Source organism: Aptenodytes forsteri, unplaced genomic scaffold, assembly GCF_000699145.1.
Source record: "Aptenodytes forsteri isolate BGI_AS27 unplaced genomic scaffold, ASM69914v1 Scaffold8, whole genome shotgun sequence".
Classification (NCBI taxonomy): Eukaryota; Metazoa; Chordata; class Aves; order Sphenisciformes; family Spheniscidae; genus Aptenodytes; species Aptenodytes forsteri.
This window is the reverse complement of record NW_008796218.1, coordinates 5,964,899-5,985,513: the sequence shown is the minus strand read 5'-3', so window position 1 is coordinate 5,985,513 and position 20,615 is coordinate 5,964,899. Positions and strand designations below refer to the sequence as shown.

At 36.7% G+C, this 20,615-nt stretch overlaps 1 protein-coding gene across 1 annotated transcript in view; it reads left to right on the top strand.

The window, feature by feature from the left end:
- STK33 (serine/threonine kinase 33) overlaps positions 1 to 20,615 on the top strand; it is a gene marked incomplete at its 5' end in the record, with an annotated part of 35,236 nt that overhangs the window by 9,085 nt on the left and 5,536 nt on the right. The window contains 5 exon segments of the mRNA XM_009288897.1: positions 7,367 to 7,439; positions 12,145 to 12,272; positions 12,542 to 12,627; positions 13,041 to 13,065; positions 19,922 to 20,139. Coding sequence (XP_009287172.1) covers positions 7,367 to 7,439; positions 12,145 to 12,272; positions 12,542 to 12,627; positions 13,041 to 13,065; positions 19,922 to 20,139 — 530 coding nt within the window.

Sequence of the window (20,615 nt, the reverse complement as noted above, 5' to 3'; positions counted from 1 at the left end):
AGCCTCTACCTCCAGCCAGGAAGTGCACATCTTCTGAGCTTCCAAGGTTTTTCTGAAGGGTATGATAGAACCATCCTTGACCCAATAGCTGCATAGTTTTTTCTCCCCTTCCCCTAACTTCTTGAAATAGACCTGGGTTCGTTTGGCAGAGTCATCTTTCACTGTTGGCTTCAGACAGAGCGATATGCAGGTTTCATTTCAAGTTTGTGTATTCTGAATTTCAATTATGATTCATTTTCTTTTTGAGTTCTACTCTAAGGAAAGGAAGCTAAGGTACATGCCTTGCAAGCTCAGATTTTGTCCTACAGAAAAATGTCATCTCTTCAGCTATTTGTAGCTTTTGTTGAAAGGATATGGAATCACCATTTTAATTTGGATGCTACCTCTATCAAACAACATTAGGGATGACCTAAGATCTCTTGAAAATAATTGTATTTCATTGTGCTGTTATTCAGTCAGCCTTCATAGGTCTTTTGAGGCATATATTTCTGGTAGGTAAGCAGAACAGCTGCATAGGTTCTTTACATCCCCTTTTCAGGGACAGGTGATGAGTAGTGCTTTTTTGGTAAGGTTTCTTTTAATAGGCATGGGCTTTATTGTCTACCTCTACTGGTTCAGCAAACTGGAGTGGAGGTAAATGGGGCTCTGAAGAAATCAAACAATGATTTATTTTAAATCAGCTCTGGTGTATGTTTGCCTACACATGTTCCTTCTTCCTATTCTGGAAGTTCAAAACCTCTGAAATTCTTCATTGGTTAAGAACTTGAATGGTATTTAAGGTTGTGTCATCCTTTAAGCCCACCTTGGAAGGTTCATGGATACTTAAAGTCTAGACAAAGTTGACAGGAGGCATTACTGACCAAAGAATCTGAAATCAAGTGCGTGTGGTTTTTGCAAATGTGCCATTGGTGGCCAGAGGTAATCAGAGATTCAAAGAGCCGGTTTTAATGCAAGGTAACTAATTCTTTTCAAACTGCCTTCTGCATAAGAGAGACAGAAGAACTCCATACTTCTCAAGTACTCATGGGAAAAGAGGTACAACTGTTGCACACCAGCTGAGGATTGCTGCCAGTCACCGCTTGGGCCAGATGATTGAGGGGATGTTCTCACTCCACTCACTATCCAGTCCCTAAAGGAGACAAGCAAGCAGGTCCCTACAGTGAGGACAAACAGCTATTCCAGCTGGTTGTACCTCTTCAGAGTGCAAGCAGTGACATGCCGTGTCATGCAGGGAGTAACTTTATAATCAATACCTACAGGCTGCATGAAATTAACTCTATGTCTACCACAGCAAAGGAAGGTAGCAGTTAGGGAAGATTTTGATCAGATCTTAGATGTTGCTGTAGAGGAGTCCGGGTTCTTGTCTGATGATATTACTTGATGATGCTGTGTTGTTCATTGTCAGGCACTTCTTTTGTGCTGTTTTTTTCTCTCTGCTCCCCTAGCCCATCAGGTATTCATTACAATATCTTAGATGATATGCAGAACTAATTTCTTCTTATTTTCTCATGAGCTTTATCATGCCCTCCATGCAGACAACACTCACTTTGCATTTCCATTCTACATGATGTTGTCTCCAAACTGTCTCAGTCTACCTTGTATTATTGCTAAGTTAAGTTCAGTGCAAGTAACATATTTCGTTGTTACAAGGTCAGCTTTTTCTGGTGCTGGGTGTTTTTGAAGCCAACAGTGCTACCTGAATCACAGTACCTCCCTCTGGTTACGTAAAGATAATTTGTAACTTCTGATGTGCTGCAGAAACTTTTAGGAACCTCTAGCTAAATAATGGGATTAAATTCTACACCAGGTTTTTCTTCGAAAATTTCCATCCAAACAATGTGTCTATCCCAGTGTATGACACTGATTATTATTTGATGTTGAAATGGAAGTTGAAAAAAACCACGAAAGCAGGTAATTATGACGTAGCCTGTCCAAAGGGCATGCTTTTCAGGGTTTTTTCTTTTTAGGCAATGAATGCTTTGCATTCCATAATATAAAGATTTGTACCCCTTTCTGATTTATACCACATGCTTCACTTCATTATCCAATATAGCATTCATTTTTTAATTCTATGAAGTTCTTTTCCTCAATGGTATATACCAGCAATGCATTTCACAGCTTGCTTATAACAGACTGAAGCAAAAAAGAAATCCTTTTTGGAGGAAGATAATTAGTCCTTCTGACATTTTGATTGATGAAATACTAGTAGTATTAAATACTTCTTTAAGTGAGGGGGTTGCATGGGATGAAATTACTTTCTGATTTACTAATCATGACAAAAACACAGTCTCAACACTGGAAGGGACCTCAAGTAATTTGATTTATTTCTCTGTCCAAAGAAAGAAGCAGCTATACTTAAGTCATTTCTGATGAATATTTGTGTAAAGTGTACTTAAGGACCTCCAGTAATGGAGACTCTGTAATCTTCCCTGGCACTCTATTCTGATGTTTCATTATCCCCCTAGAAATTTTTCCTCCTGTCTGCCCTGAACCTTCAGTTTGACAATCAGCTTAAACTTATGCCTACAGGCCATGATCTAATAACTTTTTTCATTATAAATTTTCAGTTAGCTCACCTGCAGCCACATAATTGCTAGAGCTGACCTAAGGGAGGTGGTGGGAGCCTATGCACAGGGCTAAAGAAAAGGCTGGAACAGCGCTTCATAATTTCAGACTATTATTTCTTGCCCTATCCATCATGGATATGAAGAACAGGTAGCCACCTTCCTATTTTCAGCAATCTGATATCACACTTCTCCCTTGGTCTCTTGTTATTTAGACTAAACAGGATGAATTTTCTCAGTCCTGTCCTGCATTTCTGATCTTGCAATTGACTCGCCATACTCCATTTGGTACCTATTATGTTAAAATGGGAGTATCCAAAACTGAGCACAATATCTAGTTGAAGCCTCACCAGTGCTGGGCTGAGTGGAAGGATTGTTTTGTATGTACTGCAGACCTTAGGCTTGCGTATAAAACACAGGTGATGACCGTCTTTTTGTAATCTATTTAAGGACTCTGAAGTCCACATAAAAGAACAAGAGGCACATGCTGGGAATCAGGCCATTGGCCTGTTTTTCACCTGGCATATTTAAATAGGCTTCTAGCCCAGACAAAGGGTGGAGTGTTGGCCTTGGCTTCCTCAGAAAGGGCAGGTGTGCACAATGAGGTTTTGTACCAGAGTGTCTGTTTTATGCTAATCCTGCCTCGCAGAGGCGTTGTCTGGTAACACTGGAACGGTTATGTTCAGCTTGTGATTCGCAACAGTCCTTGAGCTGCTGCCTGACCAGCTCTTCTCCTTGTGTTTGTGTTCTGAGCTTGTCTTTCAATATACTTACAGTCATTCCTGGCTTGATGTTGACTTAATAAGGTTTAATAAGCATGTTCTCTCTTGGATCATCCAGGTCATCAAAGATAATGGTATCACGCCGAGGACAGACACCTACAAAACATCCCTTGATGCAGCCTTCCACTTTGACAATGAACAAGTTACAACTACTTTCTGAGAAGCATTTTTTATAAACAAGTGTGCATTGTTCCTGTGATATTTTAATGTAGACAGTATTATGAAAAAAGTTATGTGAGACAGTATCAAAAGCCTTACTAAAATAGAGATATGTGATATTTAGTGTTCCTCCTCTAACCCCGAAGCCTGTCAATCTGTGCTACAGTGAGATTTGTTCCTGACAGGTGCATAATGGCTGTTACTTACCTCTTTGTTTTCTTCTAGGTGCTTATTATTCCCAATATTTTCCTGGGAATTAAAATTAATGGGACACTTCTGTAATTCTTTGATGCCAGCTTTTCCACCCTCTTACGGAGAGATACCATGATTGACTTTTTCAGTTTTCACGTATTTTACCTGCCTTCCACTAATAGTTCTTGAACCACTAATAGATCTGAAAAGTCTTGTCAGTTTTTAAAATAGTCTAGAATGAATTTTATCGGTTAGGGCTGATTTTAAAATTTCCAACTTAAGTACTTGCTAACCTTTTGCTTCTCTGTAAAAAACTGAGGTCTTGCCCCTTCATCATTGATATTGATGGTGCTATCCACTGCTTGCAGTTGACATTTTGGTTAAGATTGATGTAAGAAGACATTAAATACATATGCCTTCTGAGCATCATCTATCAGTTGCATTCTCGGTTGAATACAATACCAGCCTCTTTATTTATTGTCTTCCTACTACTCATATACTTATAGATTATTTCATTTTTAGTTATGTCCCTTGTTAGCTGCTTCTCATTTTTCCTTTCTGATTTTGCCCCTCTATGCTTACATTTTCCTTTTGTTCTTATTTCCGTCTTTTGTATACTCCCTTCTTGTGTGTGAGACTTGTGGAAATTCACAATTTAACCAGACTGGTTTATTAATTAAAAAAAAAAATTATAAAAGTAATAGCAATTTCCTGATTCAGTAATTTTATTTTCTGTACTGCAGCCACATAATTGCTAGAGCTGACCTAAGGGAGGTGGTGGGAGCCTATGCACAGGGCTAAAGAAAAGGCTGGAACAGCGCTTCATAATTTCAGACTATTATTTCTTGCCCTATCCATCATGGATATGAAGAACAGGTAGCCACCTTCCTATTTTCAGCAATCTGATATCACACTTCTCCCTTGGTCTCTTGTTATTTAGACTAAACAGGATGAATTTTCTCAGTCCTGTCCTGCATTTCTGATCTTGCAATTGACTCGCCATACTCCATTTGGTACCTATTATGTTAAAATGGGAGTATCCAAAACTGAGCACAATATCTAGTTGAAGCCTCACCAGTGCTGGGCTGAGTGGAAGGATTGTTTTGTATGTACTGCAGACCTTAGGCTTGCGTATAAAACACAGGTGATGACCGTCTTTTTGTAATCTATTTAAGGACTCTGAAGTCCACATAAAAGAACAAGAGGCACATGCTGGGAATCAGGCCATTGGCCTGTTTTTCACCTGGCATATTTAAATAGGCTTCTAGCCCAGACAAAGGGTGGAGTGTTGGCCTTGGCTTCCTCAGAAAGGGCAGGTGTGCACAATGAGGTTTTGTACCAGAGTGTCTGTTTTATGCTAATCCTGCCTCGCAGAGGCGTTGTCTGGTAACACTGGAACGGTTATGTTCAGCTTGTGATTCGCAACAGTCCTTGAGCTGCTGCCTGACCAGCTCTTCTCCTTGTGTTTGTGTTCTGAGCTTGTCTTTCAATATACTTACAGTCATTCCTGGCTTGATGTTGACTTAATAAGGTTTAATAAGCATGTTCTCTCTTGGATCATCCAGGTCATCAAAGATAATGGTATCACGCCGAGGACAGACACCTACAAAACATCCCTTGATGCAGCCTTCCACTTTGACAATGAACAAGTTACAACTACTTTCTGAGAAGCATTTTTTATAAACAAGTGTGCATTGTTCCTGTGATATTTTAATGTAGACAGTATTATGAAAAAAGTTATGTGAGACAGTATCAAAAGCCTTACTAAAATAGAGATATGTGATATTTAGTGTTCCTCCTCTAACCCCGAAGCCTGTCAATCTGTGCTACAGTGAGATTTGTTCCTGACAGGTGCATAATGGCTGTTACTTACCTTTTTGTTTTCTTCTAGGTGCTTATTATTCCCAATATTTTCCTGGGAATTAAAATTAATGGGACACTTCTGTAATTCTTTGATGCCAGCTTTTCCACCCTCTTACGGAGAGATACCATGATTGACTTTTTCAGTTTTCACGTATTTTACCTGCCTTCCACTAATAGTTCTTGAACCACTAATAGATCTGAAAAGTCTTGTCAGTTTTTAAAATAGTCTAGAATGAATTTTATCGGTTAGGGCTGATTTTAAAATTTCCAACTTAAGTACTTGCTAACCTTTTGCTTCTCTGTAAAAAACTGAGGTCTTGCCCCTTCATCATTGATATTGATGGTGCTATCCACTGCTTGCAGTTGACATTTTGGTTAAGATTGATGTAAGAAGACATTAAATACATATGCCTTCTGAGCATCATCTATCAGTTGCATTCTCGGTTGAATACAATACCAGCCTCTTTATTTATTGTCTTCCTACTACTCATATACTTATAGATTATTTCATTTTTAGTTATGTCCCTTGTTAGCTGCTTCTCATTTTTCCTTTCTGATTTTGCCCCTCTATGCTTACATTTTCCTTTTGTTCTTATTTCCGTCTTTTGTATACTCCCTTCTTGTGTGTGAGACTTGTGGAAATTCACAATTTAACCAGACTGGTTTATTAATTAAAAAAAAAAAATTATAAAAGTAATAGCAATTTCCTGATTCAGTAATTTTATTTTCTGTAGGATATGTGTATAAGGATATAAACTTATAAAAGTTTGTAAGTTTTCCCAGGATGTTAATAGCATGAATTACTGTTGTTTAAAATGTTCTCAAAACAATCAATTAAAAATGAGATGATACTGTAGGTTTTGGCTAGTTTGGCAATATTAATGCTAAGAATCTCCTTTAAAGTCTTGTTTTACCAGTTGTGATATTATCAAACCATTAAGTTAACCATTTTAAGTTCCTTGACATAATAATTAGATATCTGAAGCTTGGTACCTACCTAAAACATAAAAACCTGAGGTGACAGTTAAACAAGCTTTTTGATTTGGTGGGACAACACCAAATAAAATAGTCTCTGTCAATCTCCTCTTTTACTGCGTGAAGGTTTTTATCTTCTGTTCCTTACTGGGGCTAAGTATGTCATCTCCATTGATTCTGGAAGTGAGGACCATAGATTTTGCTGTGAACTCACGACCACATCTCCCATGATATAGTAGATAAAATATCACTAAGATGGCCCCAAAGCAGCATCCTTTTGACATGTGACAAATAATATAAAGTGATTAGTGAATAGATTATAATTTGTGAATTTTTAATCTAGGATATAAATAAATAGGTTTGAAAATTTTTATTTTAGAGTATTTTGGCATGGATTTTGTTCATCATACGATGTATTCAAGGTAATATGTGCAAACAGAGGCTCTTGTGTTTTGCAAAACCCCTGTGTTCTTATGCACTACACATATCTGGGAGAAAAAAAGAAGTTTGTATGGTGTCTTGCAGTACTTTAAGTCAGTGTGTTATGAATACTGCTTTAATAACTCATTGTGGGGAAAAAGAGTACTAAGTATAATCATACAGCTAATGTCACAATGTCACCACCCCCTTTACAGCTAAATGATAAAAGTGAGGACACATCAGCATGAATTGTTAAGGTCTGTACATTATTCATTTAAACATCTGCTGTTGGTTCCCCTTTACATATGGGAATAAATTATACCACATCAGCACATTCTTCATGCTTTGTGTTTAAGCATTTAAAAGTTTTTTTTTGTATTATTAATACTATTTTTTCTGCTTGGTTGGCAGCTCCTGAAGTTATCAGTGCCTATGACTACAGCCAACAGTGTGATATTTGGAGCACAGGTGTCATTATGTACATGCTGTAAGTAGCTTGTAAAAGTAATATAAAATGTACAGACCCATTTATAATACAAGTACTTACAATTTTGCACTGAAATAAAAAATAAACCTGTATGCTAAACCTTCACAAAAGACTGAACTCTTATAATTGCTTGTATGTAAACATTACAAATTTCTATGCAAAATAAAGTAAAAGATACAGTTCAGTGTTAAAAATTGAGTATTTGATTTATGAACCACTTTATAATCCTGAAATAACAGAATATTCAGAATATTGCAGTGAAACACAGTAAAAGTAAACTGAGAGTTTAGGCTTCTCTTTTTCATATGTTGGCTGGATCTATATATGAGAACTAAGTTATTGATTTACAGATTATTGGTCAAATCCTCAAATGGATTACACAAACTGTGCAATCAGGGTAAGGGCTTTCCTTCTCCACCTCTGCCTGTGGTAACTCTGTAACTGAGGTGTTCGAGGGCTGCCAGGTCTCCCTGTACAGGTTATCCGTGTCCCTTGAAAGTTTATTAGTCTGCTGTTATTAGAGGAAGAAATGAGGTTTTACATTTGCAAGAGTACATGCATATTTTTATTGAAGTCTTTCATCATTTATAACATTTTTCTTGGTTACAAAATAATAATTCCTCTCTGAAAAATCTTATCCTGCCTATACTAGCTAAAGAATATAAAAAGGTACCCCAGTAATTAAACATAAATTGTAGCAAAGTACATAAATTACCGTTCACATGATGCAACTAAAATGTCACATTGTATGCAGGGACTTTTTTTCTTTCATAATGTATTTGCATGGTTTTTTTCCCCCACTTTCAGGCTGTTTCTTCTCTCAGTTGCCCCCAGATGATGCTTTAATGCCAATGTTTTAGAACATTACCACTTGCCATTTCATTTGTTGTTAGTATTTCTGTCCTGTGATTGTTTTACTTTTGTTGCATACAGCTGAGTTCTTTTATATTTTAAGACTTTGTGCATGAGCATGCAGACACAGGCACACAGTTTCATAACCTCCTCTTTTCTGGCTTTTCTTTGTTTGTTTTTTCTTTCCACTTTGTTTTGGTTCCTCAGTTTCTTTTCTATACAATTAGCTCACTTTTCTTCTGTGTCAGCATGATGAAGTGTTCGTAGCTTTATTGCCTTTATTATTATTCTTTTTTAATTTCTAAAATCCATGTGTACTTTTTATGCTGATACAGAATGAGTTTTATTGTTGTACTTCATGATATTAATGTTTGCATCACGGTAGTAGGATTTGCACAACGTAATACAATAAAATATATTATAAAATGGTTGGTAGAAATTGGATGGTTTGACTGGCTAATAAGAATCCAGAGCAGTGCCTGCAATCAGCACAATTCACAGCTCAGAACTTGTAAAATTCAGAGCAGTGAACTGTGTTGATTGCAGCCAGAGCTTAGAACTTCTGACCTTCTTCCTTAATTAGCAATATAAATATTTTTTAAAATTAGCATTTTGTAATCACAACAGCATCAGAACAAAGTAACATTAATTCACCCCTTGTTGTGTTGACTGCACAAGAATGAAAATACCATGTATGAATTAATAGAATACAATTCATACTCCTTTTTATTGCTTAATTTGAAAATAGTAATACAAAAGCCATGAGATCACCTTCTGATTTTAATTCTGTTTTTGCAAATTACTTTGTTCCCCACCCTGAATAAAAGCTTGTGCTCCTGGTGCTCCTTTAATGGGCTTAAAGATACTGTTAGAGCCGTTATTGCTACCATCACAACTTTGACCCTTCCAGGCTACAGCTAATACCTCCCTGGTAATTTGCTAGCTGCCAGAGCTCTTTTTGCAGTGCAGATGGCATGCTCCATCTTGGTACCAAGGGTATTATTGCCACGACAGGCTCAGTCTCTACCTATATGGGGAGCATAAGCCCTGAGGTGACTCATGAACTCTGTTTTCATGAATCTTAATGCACAGGGTTGCCTCTGCATAATGGGGCAATGCCAGCGTGATGGATTTTTATATGTAATTTAAACTGAGGTGTACTTTATACTTTCTGTTTCGTTTCTATAGAAGCATACACAATAGTAACCAACAAAAAGAAAATCCATTAAAATACAGAAGTATGGCAGCACATTGAAAGAGTAGACTAGCAAGAGTCCTGCTGCCTGTCATACTCTGAGAGAACGGCCCATATGCTGCTCTCTAACAGGTAAGGGTCAGGGGCTTCTTTTTCCTGTGCTATCTACGCTATTGGATTTCTTGCTCGTTCTTCCAAGTGTGCTCAGAGACTCTGGCCCCTGCAGTAGTTCTCAAAAACCTTTGTGCAACTAAAGATGTCTGGGATGCCTAATAAATTACTTCCTGCATTGCAGCAATAAGAAACCTATTAAGAAAATGTGGTACTTTTTGCTCCTTTCTAAAGGCACAGAAAATTTCTTCACAGATTTTCAACGTTCCATGTGATATGTTTCACCTACTTAACTTGATTTCTTTAGCTGAAATTATCTGTTGTCTGTCGCTGCCTTAGTCTGGAGAGAATTTAGTCCTATCTGTGCGTAACAGAATAATGGGCATTGTCACCAGCCAATACTTACAATATCGTGTCCTGAAATGAATGCATTCTTCCCATTTTCTGATCTTTAAATTGAGTTCCATGTGGATTTAAGTCCTGAGGGAGATTGGGAAGGAGAATTGGAGGATAAAAGAAAACAGCAATTTTTGTTGAAGACATTTTGAGGTTAAAAGTTTGGGACAAATGCACTAAAATATTAATTTTATGTTTTACCTTAAAATTAAAAATTAAAGCCGTGTGAGTGAAACTCCAGAATATTTTACTTAGATATAAAGTGACAGGCATCCTTCACTAGAATGTGACAATTACATTTTCAGTAGCTACTTCTGTGTTTTGGGAGTAGAACTAAAACCATAATTTGATGCAAATAATTTATTTGATGAAGTTAACTTCTTTTTTGTTTTAAATGGACACAAATAGGTGTATTAATTTCTTGAAAGTATTTGCTACGTAATTTTTGCATGTCAGTTGTGCATGAATAGTATGATGTAAAATCTATAAGAAATTTAATCTGTCTATTAGTTTTGATTGAAAACGCAGATCACATGGTACGGTTTTTCATTTGTTATGTGATTAGTAGAACACAGATCAATGTTTGCTTTCAAAGTATATTCTCTAATAAACATTTATAGTTGATGTTTCTGGTTAATACTTCTGTTAGTTAACAGTAATAGTCATAGAAACCAAATACAAAGCAAGTTTAAACACTGGGTTTGATATTAACACAATTTTTTTAAGGAATGCATTTGTTTTCATTTCATATATCTTACCTTTCTTATTGTTACCACATCATTAAGAATACAACTGGCATAAAAGAAGCAGATGATACACAAAGAATAAATTGAATTTACAGACATTCAGATACCACATTTACTCAAAAATGTTACCCAAAATAACAAGAAATAGATACAGGGCAAGAACGCAGCCAAGGTATATTTTTATGAACCTATGTACTCTTAATATGTACACTTATGGGACTGTCTTAAAATTTTTCTGACATTTCTGATGTCTTTGCTTTTTTATTATCCTGTTTCTACTGATACCTTAGTTTAGATTAGGCCAAATAGGCAATGTTCACACTATGTAGCTAAAGGAGGTACAGCTTGATACCAGAACAAAAAATGAAAAATTAAAAATGTTTTGTTTTGTCATAGTATTTTCTGCTTTATGTTTTTGTTCTGAAAAATACATCTTTTGTAGCAGTAAAAGGATATTATATACTTCTATATTTTCCGATGACTCACACTTGCTTTGATTTACTGCTATTCAATGAAGAATAGCAATTTAGACTGAGAATTGAACAGATTTCATAGATTGTAAGAACTTGGAACATTTTGAGCAGCAGTATACTTGACTTTAGGGACACAAGCAACCACTATGTATGACTAACCTGACTTCTTATATAAAATAAGGCTGCAGAATAAGACATATCTAGTAATTCTTATACTGAGTCAGTGACCTGTGTTTGATCCAAAACCTGTTTTTTAGAAAGACAGCTGATTGGGACTTAAATGCCTAAATTGAGAGCGGTCTGTTTTGTCTTGTTGCTGTTGTTTCAGTTCTTGTGATTGTTATTAACTCAGTGGAGTTTTTGCTCACTAGTCTAAAAACAGTGGGACATGAATTAATGATGGTTCTTATTACTGAAATGTAGTGGTTGCTAGGTCAGAATTGTTGAATTGTGTAATTGAAAATATCACTTTGACATGAAGTCAAAAGAAACGGTATAAAGTATAAAGTGCAATAAACAAAATTTCTGTGGTGGAAATACTGCACATGGTGGCAACGGGTTAGCTTTCAGTTAGCCAAGTGATTTGGATGAGTGAGTTACAGAATAGCAAAATACTGTATTTTCAGTTTTCGGTTTAATTTTTTCTAGCTTCTACCTTCAGTTGTTGTATCTTGTTAAACCTTTGCCTGCTACTTTAAAAATCCATATAATATCAATTATCTTTTCCTTATGTGGATACCAAGTGACCAAGATTAAATCACCTTTTAACCTCATAACCTTTTTCCTTTAAATCTCTCTGAGACACACATTTGTCAGAACTTGAGTCACTTTTGTAGAGTTCTTCTGAAGCTTTCCCAGTCCTGCGAACTTTTTGATTTCACAGTGATCCCATAATACACAGTTTTTGACTCACCAGTGAAAAATAGTAGGTATCTGTTCACTGACCCTAATTTTCTTACACCTTTTATAGCAAGCTTAGAAGAAAAGCTTTTTGAACTAATAAGAAAGGGAGACCTGTGCTTTAAAAATCTGGTCTGGGAAACAGTGTGGCTGGTAAGTACACAATGCTCTCACAAAATAAACGCTGACAGTATTGGAATGAATTCCACACAGGTAGTAGTTTTGACCTTTTTTTTGCTTTTAAGTAGTATGCATTTTCTGAAAAGCGAAATCGATGTTAAAAAATAAATTGACATAAATGATATCATGAACTAATTTCATATCATTGTAAGTAAAATATTCTCTGCTGAATTAAAGCACTCAGTTGAAAATGTGTCGAGTTGTTAGCAGAAATGAGATGTGTCAAGTAGTGGGTTTTTTTCCTAGCAAAACAAGTATTGAGACTACTTCTGAAAGTCGATCCTGCTCACCAAATCACAGCTAATGAATTACTTGATAACCAGTGGGTAACAGTGAGTTTTGAGGAGGTATCATTTCTTCACCTTGTGTTCTACCTCTTACTTATTTGGTACATAAAGATGCTGTATTGCCTCAGTGGAACTCAGTAGGGTGGAAAATTTAAAAAACCCACAACCTAAGCAACAGAACACTTGTAGGGACCTTATCCAAAGCTCCCAAATCCATTAACATGTTTTGCTTGTATCCCATGGGCTTCTGATAAGCCCGTTAACTAGGGGAAGCTTTACACTGTGTTCCTTACCCAAACCAACTTCACCTGATTTCCATATGTTTTGACATAATATGGAAGTATGAGTTCAAGTCAGGTTTAATTAATTCTCACAACATTCCTGTTATAATAAAAGGTTTGGTTTGGTTGTTGGTTTTTTTTTTTTTTTTAATTTAACAACAGAAGATTGAACTACAGGGAAATCTGGCCATTCTGAAGGCAAGTGTATTGTAGTGCTGGAAAGGGAACCTGTGAGCTCCCAGCTTCCTGGCTGGGCTGCAGACCATGCCACGGTGAGAGTACTGAACTTTCAGCTGTCTGATGAAGCAGTTGCACTATTTTGTAGTTGAAGTTAAAGCAGAGGGAATGCATATATCTGTTACTTAAGGATAACACTGATGATAGCAAACCCTAATTTCTTCTGTAAGAAGATGGCTTCAATGCCATCTAGAAAGAGAAATGCCTGTGAATCATTGAAAAATATTCTGGTATGTGGGAGGATAAATAGCGCTCTCTATTCAAAATGGACCACTGGTTTTGCCTCACACCTTCACCTACAAAAGAACCATTCTGGACTAGCGTACATCTTTCTTCTTTCCTGCTGATTGAGTACAGCTGAACAAGAAGCTTTTTTCAAAGTTTCAGTGCATTCTTGTGTGGAGGAGAATAGCCACAAGCAAATGTGTAACTACAATGGCCTGAAAAATGAGACAATTTTCATCCAGTTCTGCCCTGCCATACTATGAGTACCATAGTGTCCTTGCTTCATGAAACTGAAGATATGGAAAACTACCATTCACGTGATTTTATGACTTTTCACCATGTATGTTCATGAAGTTTGAGACTAAATTCCATATAATAACATAATTGCACGCAACAAGACCTTCCTATAGTTCATAGTAAACCATTCCTTCTCTCCATACTATACAACATTTCAGGCACAAGTAGATTTTAATTTACAATGCTTTTCTTCATTTAAGAAGTAGGTAGCAGACTGGTTATCTTAACTATAAAATATCTACAAATGCAACCCCATATTAGTTGTCTTCCATTTGTACTTTCACAGTAAATGTGCAACACCTTTAAGCATTAGTTTCAATGCAGAAATATATTTTAGATTTTTTCAAGTTTGAATGTTTCTAAAAGTTGAGAGATGGCCATCCTAGACTGCTGACAGAATTCCCTCCTGCCAGGGAGCCTGCTCTGAAGTCTGCTGTAATGGACAGCTTCTGCAGACATCATTTGGTCAGAAATAAATACAATCAGAAATGACCTCTGGAAACACATGGAATCCATTTGTTCCTCCAGCTGATTTACTCCTAGCACAGTTTTAAGCTGCTTTCTTAAGGGAAAACTTTCTGGATGAGACAGTGCTTCAGACAGTGATCTTGCCTTCACGCTTTAACCTTTCCTGTATGTGACCAGCCAGTGTTTTCTAGTACAGTAGAACTGCAAGGAGGCATTTTTGTCTCTTAAATATCTCTACGTTAGCATGAGCTGACTTGCAGTGCCATTTGAAGGCTTGGGTTGCTGTGTCTCCAGTTATAAAGGAGACTTTGGCAGACATCTGCCTGTGAGCAGTAGCTCCAACATTAGATGCTTTGGATCTGCTGTGTGCGAGCACAGTGTGCAGCTGCTCTGCTCGCAGATGGTACTTGGTTGAACTTGCTCCATGGGCTCAGTACTGTGCATGTGCAGTGCCCAGTGTCCTGTTGTGGTTCTGCTGAATTTCTTGAAAATTTTTTTCAACCAGTATACCTGTTTTCTTGAATACTGATGGGCCTGTTTAGCATTTTTACTACTAAATACATCCCCAACTCTGTTCAGTACTGACACTTCCAATTTATTTATTTATTTAATAACATTTTTGTTTCATTAACATAAATTATTTATTTTGTATAAGGAGCTAAGAACACCAGAATGGTCATACAAGGTAATGTCAAAGGTCTTTCTCACATCATCACAGTTGTCTTCCATTTGTACTTTCACAGTAAATGTGCAACACCTTTAAGCATTACTTTCAATGCAGAAATATATTTTAAATTTTTTCAAGTTTGAATGTTTCTAGAAGTTGAGAGATGGCCATCCTAGACTGCTGACAGAATTCCCTCCTGCCAGGGAGCCCGCTCTGAAGTCTGGCCAAGGATAGATGCTTAGAGGATAAGAACAGGAAAAGCATTCAGTACTGGAAAATTACACCAGTCTTCAGCCACTTGTTGCTCAGGGTTTCCTGAACCAAAAAAGAGTGGTGGTAATAAAGCTCAGTTGACTTTTTTCCCACTGATTTCTCCAAATATTTTTAAACTCATATAAAAATTTACTTGTGGCAAAGAATTCCTCAGCTTCAGTAGGCAGACTGTGAAGGTGAGTCCCCCTTGTTGTTCTGTACCTTCTACCTTCCATCTGCATGTTCCATTTGAAGCCCCCGGTTGTCTTATTTGCATTCTCCTATGCTGCTTATGGTTTTCATACGTATTACACATGAAGTTTGAAGTGGTAGTTAAATGTTTTTCCATTTCTAGGAAAAAACCTTAGGTTTTTAGAGGAGTATAAAGAGAAGAAACAGGGACTTCAAGTGATAAGTGACACTATGCAGAATTCTTTAACAAATGCTCATTGAGATGTCCTAATATGGCCTGGTTTTCAGAACTCCTGAGCACCTGTGGCTCCCATCTTACTTCAGAGGGAGTTGCAGATACTCAGTACCGTTGAAAATCAGGACACCAGTTTCTACTTCATGCTTGTGCCTCTACAGCCTTTGTGATTTTACAATAGCCAGATGGGGAACATGAAAGTGCATTATCATGTAGAGAATTCTGTGTGTAAAAAAAATTAACCCCTTGGTGCCATGTGACATGTGAGCTACTGCATAGGAGTAAATGCATTTGGCACCACAGTCTCCCACCAGGAAATCCCTACCATCTGTACCAAAAATTTATGAAGTCACAAGTCATTCTGTATGATTAAAACTGGCATTTCAAACATAGGTGCAACAATTTTATATTCCAGAACAATAATTTAACAATTCAAATTTTAGTTTAAAAGTTACCATGTACTTACAGCTAAACAAATGACCTCAAGCTCAATTCAAGTTGTTGGATACCTCTGGAGGTTTATGTGTTGTCAGTTTGAGACCGTATATAGTTTTGGCCGGGGGCTATGCAAAGGGTTGATGATTAACTATTTATCAGAGGTACTAATTAATGCAATTCTGTTACTAGTTTTGATTATTCTGATCTTTAATCCAGTTAAAACTTTTCCAGACACATTTAATTTTTTACATCTACTAAAAAGTAAAAGCAAAAAAGATGACAGGATTGCAGAATATTATTTTTAAGTTTCTAAGAAAGACAAAGATTGTATTACCACTAGATGTTGTTTCTGCATAATCTGCAGGAGTATATTACTTATATACCGAATATAATATTCATGAAATATAGCGTAAATCTTATTTTGCAATAAATATTTTGATGGATACACATGTTTTGGTTTGATACTGTAATTTCCAATTCCTTTAAGCTAGATTTTTAAAATATGCTCTATTCAATTTTTTTCTACCTAATATTATATATTGTATGGATTGTGATATTTTAACTATAAGAATACTCTACCTCCTTTTCTTCACTTCCCACTAGAAGAATTTGATATTTTCTTAGGTCTGATTTAACGGAAAGTGGTGTTTCCTTTCAGGTAGTGAGGTTGGTTTTTTCTTCTTTCCTCTCCTCTACTTATTTTTTGCTTATGTTGGAAGAGTTTTTGAGCACATTGAAGGTGAGCTCTGGTTTAGAATTCTGTGTTACTGCTGTGATTTTTGGTGAAATTTACAGGTACATGAGTCTGCTTGACTGAAGAGTAAAAGCAAGACCCTAAATATAAAATCATGTGTACAGCGTGTGAGTTTTCTTGTTTCTTTTGGTGGCAAATTGACTTTTACAAGCAAACAAAATACCTAAAGCCCAAATTCTCTGGTGCCTGACTTACAACCCCAGTTCAGCAAAAAGCATGTATGTGTGTTCCTGTTCTGCAAATTATTTAAGCATATTTCCAAAGTTATGTGAGGACTTGAAAAATTTGATCCAATGAAGGACTGAGATGCCTAAGGATGCCTAATGATTCTGAGAAGAAATCTGCTTAGAGCTCTTGCTTTAACAAAGCCGCCTCTCACTTTCCCGTCTTAAATTTTCTCAGCTATCTGGAGTTGGATCTTTTTGTGCACCTAGACCTCCCTCCCTTGGCAGCACTGGGCAGTTCAGAGCCGAGTTACAGATTAGGATTTAGAAACTCACATGGCCTGCAGACACAACTCATGAGTTTCCTGACAGAATGCAGTAAAAATCACAGCTTTCTTTTAGTGACTGGCAGAGATACAACTTTTTGTGGGGCAGCCTCGTGGTCAGACTACTTGCTGAAGATGCAGGAGACTCGGGCTCTATATACAGTGTAAACTTGCCTAGAGAAAAAGGGTTGTGCTGGGTGAGAGCATGGCATTGCTTTTTCTTCCCTTGACTGAAGTGATGACATCTGGGTTGGATGGCTTACAAGAGGATCACTTTCTGTGATTCTTTAGAGCAGGCATTTGACAAGAATGATAAGGGCTAAATTATCTGCTACACAAGTGGATTTAGTACACATACACCTTCACTCTGCACAAAATATGAAACTTGAAACCACTTCAACATTTTTGCTACCAGCAAAATAATGCATTCTGCTGTCATATCTCAATAAAATAAATAGCAGTTGCACTCCATGATATTTTTCTAATACACAAGTTCCCTTTTGTTTGTATCATCTGTAATTACTTGTTGGTCTATCACTGTCCTTGTAAGTTTATTCCATCTTAGTTATCATTTTCCATTTCTGTGGATCAGTCTCCTTTTTTAATTGATGGTTGTACTCAAGATTTCTCTGAACTACATCAAAAGCATTTTCTCTAGCTTTCTTCTGCGTAGAAAAATCAAGAAACCAGGCAAGACAGTTGCTCCTTTTTGCCTTGTCCATAGTTTCATTGGTTTTGTTTTAAATTCTAAGACTTTCTGTATGCATCAAGGCTTTTCTATGGCTCTGTCAACTTCCCCCATGGTATCAGAATAATTTTTAGTATTTCCAGACATCTTGTTGTTCCATTTACTGTGTATTGTACCTAATTTGAAGGTTCTTCTGTTTACCTCTACAACATTTTAATTGTTTCAGTGGTATGCTTATCGGATTCTGAATGTCTGATAATGAATCAAGAATTTAACAATTCTGTTTCCTGCCCTCAGTTTACTGGTGTTACCCAAAATCTTCCCCCCCATGCTGTAACTGAATTTTTGTCCCCTAAAATCTAAATGTAAAATACTCCAGACTAATGCTTTGAACAGCTCTTGAAAAAGATCACTTCAACCTGTCTTTCTCCTTGGTGTTTTTAAATTAGTGTATGTGCCACTAAGATTAACAGAATAAAGGTGCTCATCAGGCTTGAAACTTTGTATGTTAGATGTGTTCATGGAGAAAATACTTTATTGTATTTTCCGTAAGTAGCTGGATATCTCTGCATTTTTGTCTTGAATCCTGCTAAAGTTTGCTTCCTAAAAATGGAGCAGAAAAAAAGTTGAAATGGAAACAAAAGAAACAGAAACAACACAGTCTGTCAATTAGTAAACTTCCACTCCTTTTACTCGCAGTTGGCACCAGGTGCTAGTGAATTAAACCCAACAGGTGTTCAAATGAGCCAACACAGATAATTGACATAAATGGTTATCTGGCACTCTGTAAGGTCTAGATCTTTTAAAAAAGGCCTAAACTCAGCCTCTGCTTTTGTGGGTGCAATTCACTGCATGCTACATATTTAACTACATAATTGTTCAGGCAAAAGAGGTAGTTAAAATGTGTGTCATCAGTTATGCCTACAGTTGTCATAATTGCAAATGTAAATCTGCATCTGCAACAGATGAGGTTGTTTTGCAAAATTGAAACTTACCTTTCTAGTGGATATGAGTGTTTATTCCTTGATCATTTGGCACATATGTGTACATAGCTATCTATTCAAACAAAGGAAATACCTTCTAAATGTCAGTCATCATGTAAAAGAAAAAAAATAGGAGTTTGAAGTAAGAATTGCTAGTCTAATAAGATGGGGGAAAGAGCTCTAAAAAAAGTTTCATCTGTGACCTCTTTCCTCTGTTGGATCCACTATGTGACCTCAGAAAAAGCCATTATAATTATATTTTCTGTGTTGCAGTTTACCAATCTGTACAATGCAGATAAAAAAACTACCTAGTAACTATATATCATTAATTACTATTAGAAAAAAATAGCCCTGCTGTTACTGAAGTGCTCTAAGAACATCAGAAGATTGGTAGTATTAACACAAAATATTATCCCTTAAAAATAAATAACAGGACAACTCTAGTTTTCAGAGTTGTGTATAAACTTTGCGTATAGTATGCACTTGCCTTTCTCTCCAAACTTTCAGATACATAATTGCCAGCGTTACTGAATGGCCAAAAGAATCAAACCAAAATTATTTCAGATCATTCAGTGTGAGCTGAGAGGACAGAAGCCCGAGCAGCCTAATAAAAATTGTCCCTTCTGGACCCATAAATTGTTGCACTACCCATTCTAGATTAGGCTAAGTAAAATGGGAGTGTTGTCTAGGCACCTTCATTTGCTCAGTAATGTAAAGAAATACTGATGGATACAGAAACAGGGAGAAGCAGGGGCAGTGGAAAAATCTCAGAGCCATTCTCTGACTCCTTGGGTTTTCTTGTTATTGCTTTTGTAGAAAAAGCTAAAATTCCTTTGCAAATTTTTGGGATCCATAGTTGAAGGAGTCCTGGGGAAAAGATCATCTGTTTCCCTCCTGACTGTCGTAACTAGAATAGTAGTAGTAGTGCTTGCAGGGTTGTGCTTGCAAAAGAGATGATCAGCATTTGGAAAACATTTTTTTTGTGTCTGACTGTCGATTAAAGTGCACGGTTTAAAACAAATAGGGCCATTACTCCGGTGTTATGTTTTTAATAATAGTTCCTCGATTTGTTGAAGTCAAACTTTAATAAAATTTACTGTTATGTCTAAGGTGTAACACATGTTGTCCGGAGACCATGTCTTGGAGTTAATGAAGGAATGGAATAATAATCTAGACATTGGTGAGGAATGCAGTATAGAAGAAGAATCAAATAACCCTGCTACTACCTGTCAACAGGATGAAACCAGCGAAGCACAAGAAAGCTCTACCAGGAATAATGGTAACATAGAACTTGGTACAGAAATTGAAACAGAGAATGGGGGCAACAAATCCTCCACACCAGCAAAACAGGTAAGGTTTACTTGTTATAATATACAACAAAGTAAATGATAAGTAGAATTGAAAATGGATTAGGAAAAGTTGAGTGTGACCTAGTGCAGAGAAAAATTGCTGATGTCTGGTGAAACATTTTAATGTAGTGTAAGAATAGAAATAAATACTAGGATACAAGGTGAACTCTCCAGTGCACAGTTGCCATGTAAATACTGTGCACTATAAGAAACCATTTTGACTTAGATACCAAGTCCGTAACAGGTAATGTCTCCTGTTCAAGGTAATGTCTCCTGTTCATTCTTTTGAGATGTAGGGGGTATGTGTATATATGGGGTGGGAGGAGGGAGGGGGAATATGGCAGAAAAATGTAGGATCTTAAGATAACAATATTTAGGGCATTGAAGAGGAATCTTTTACAAGACAGCCAATTTTTTGTACATACGCTCTCTAAATAATGTAAGTAGCCGTCTTGTGACACTATCTCCGGGGGGGGG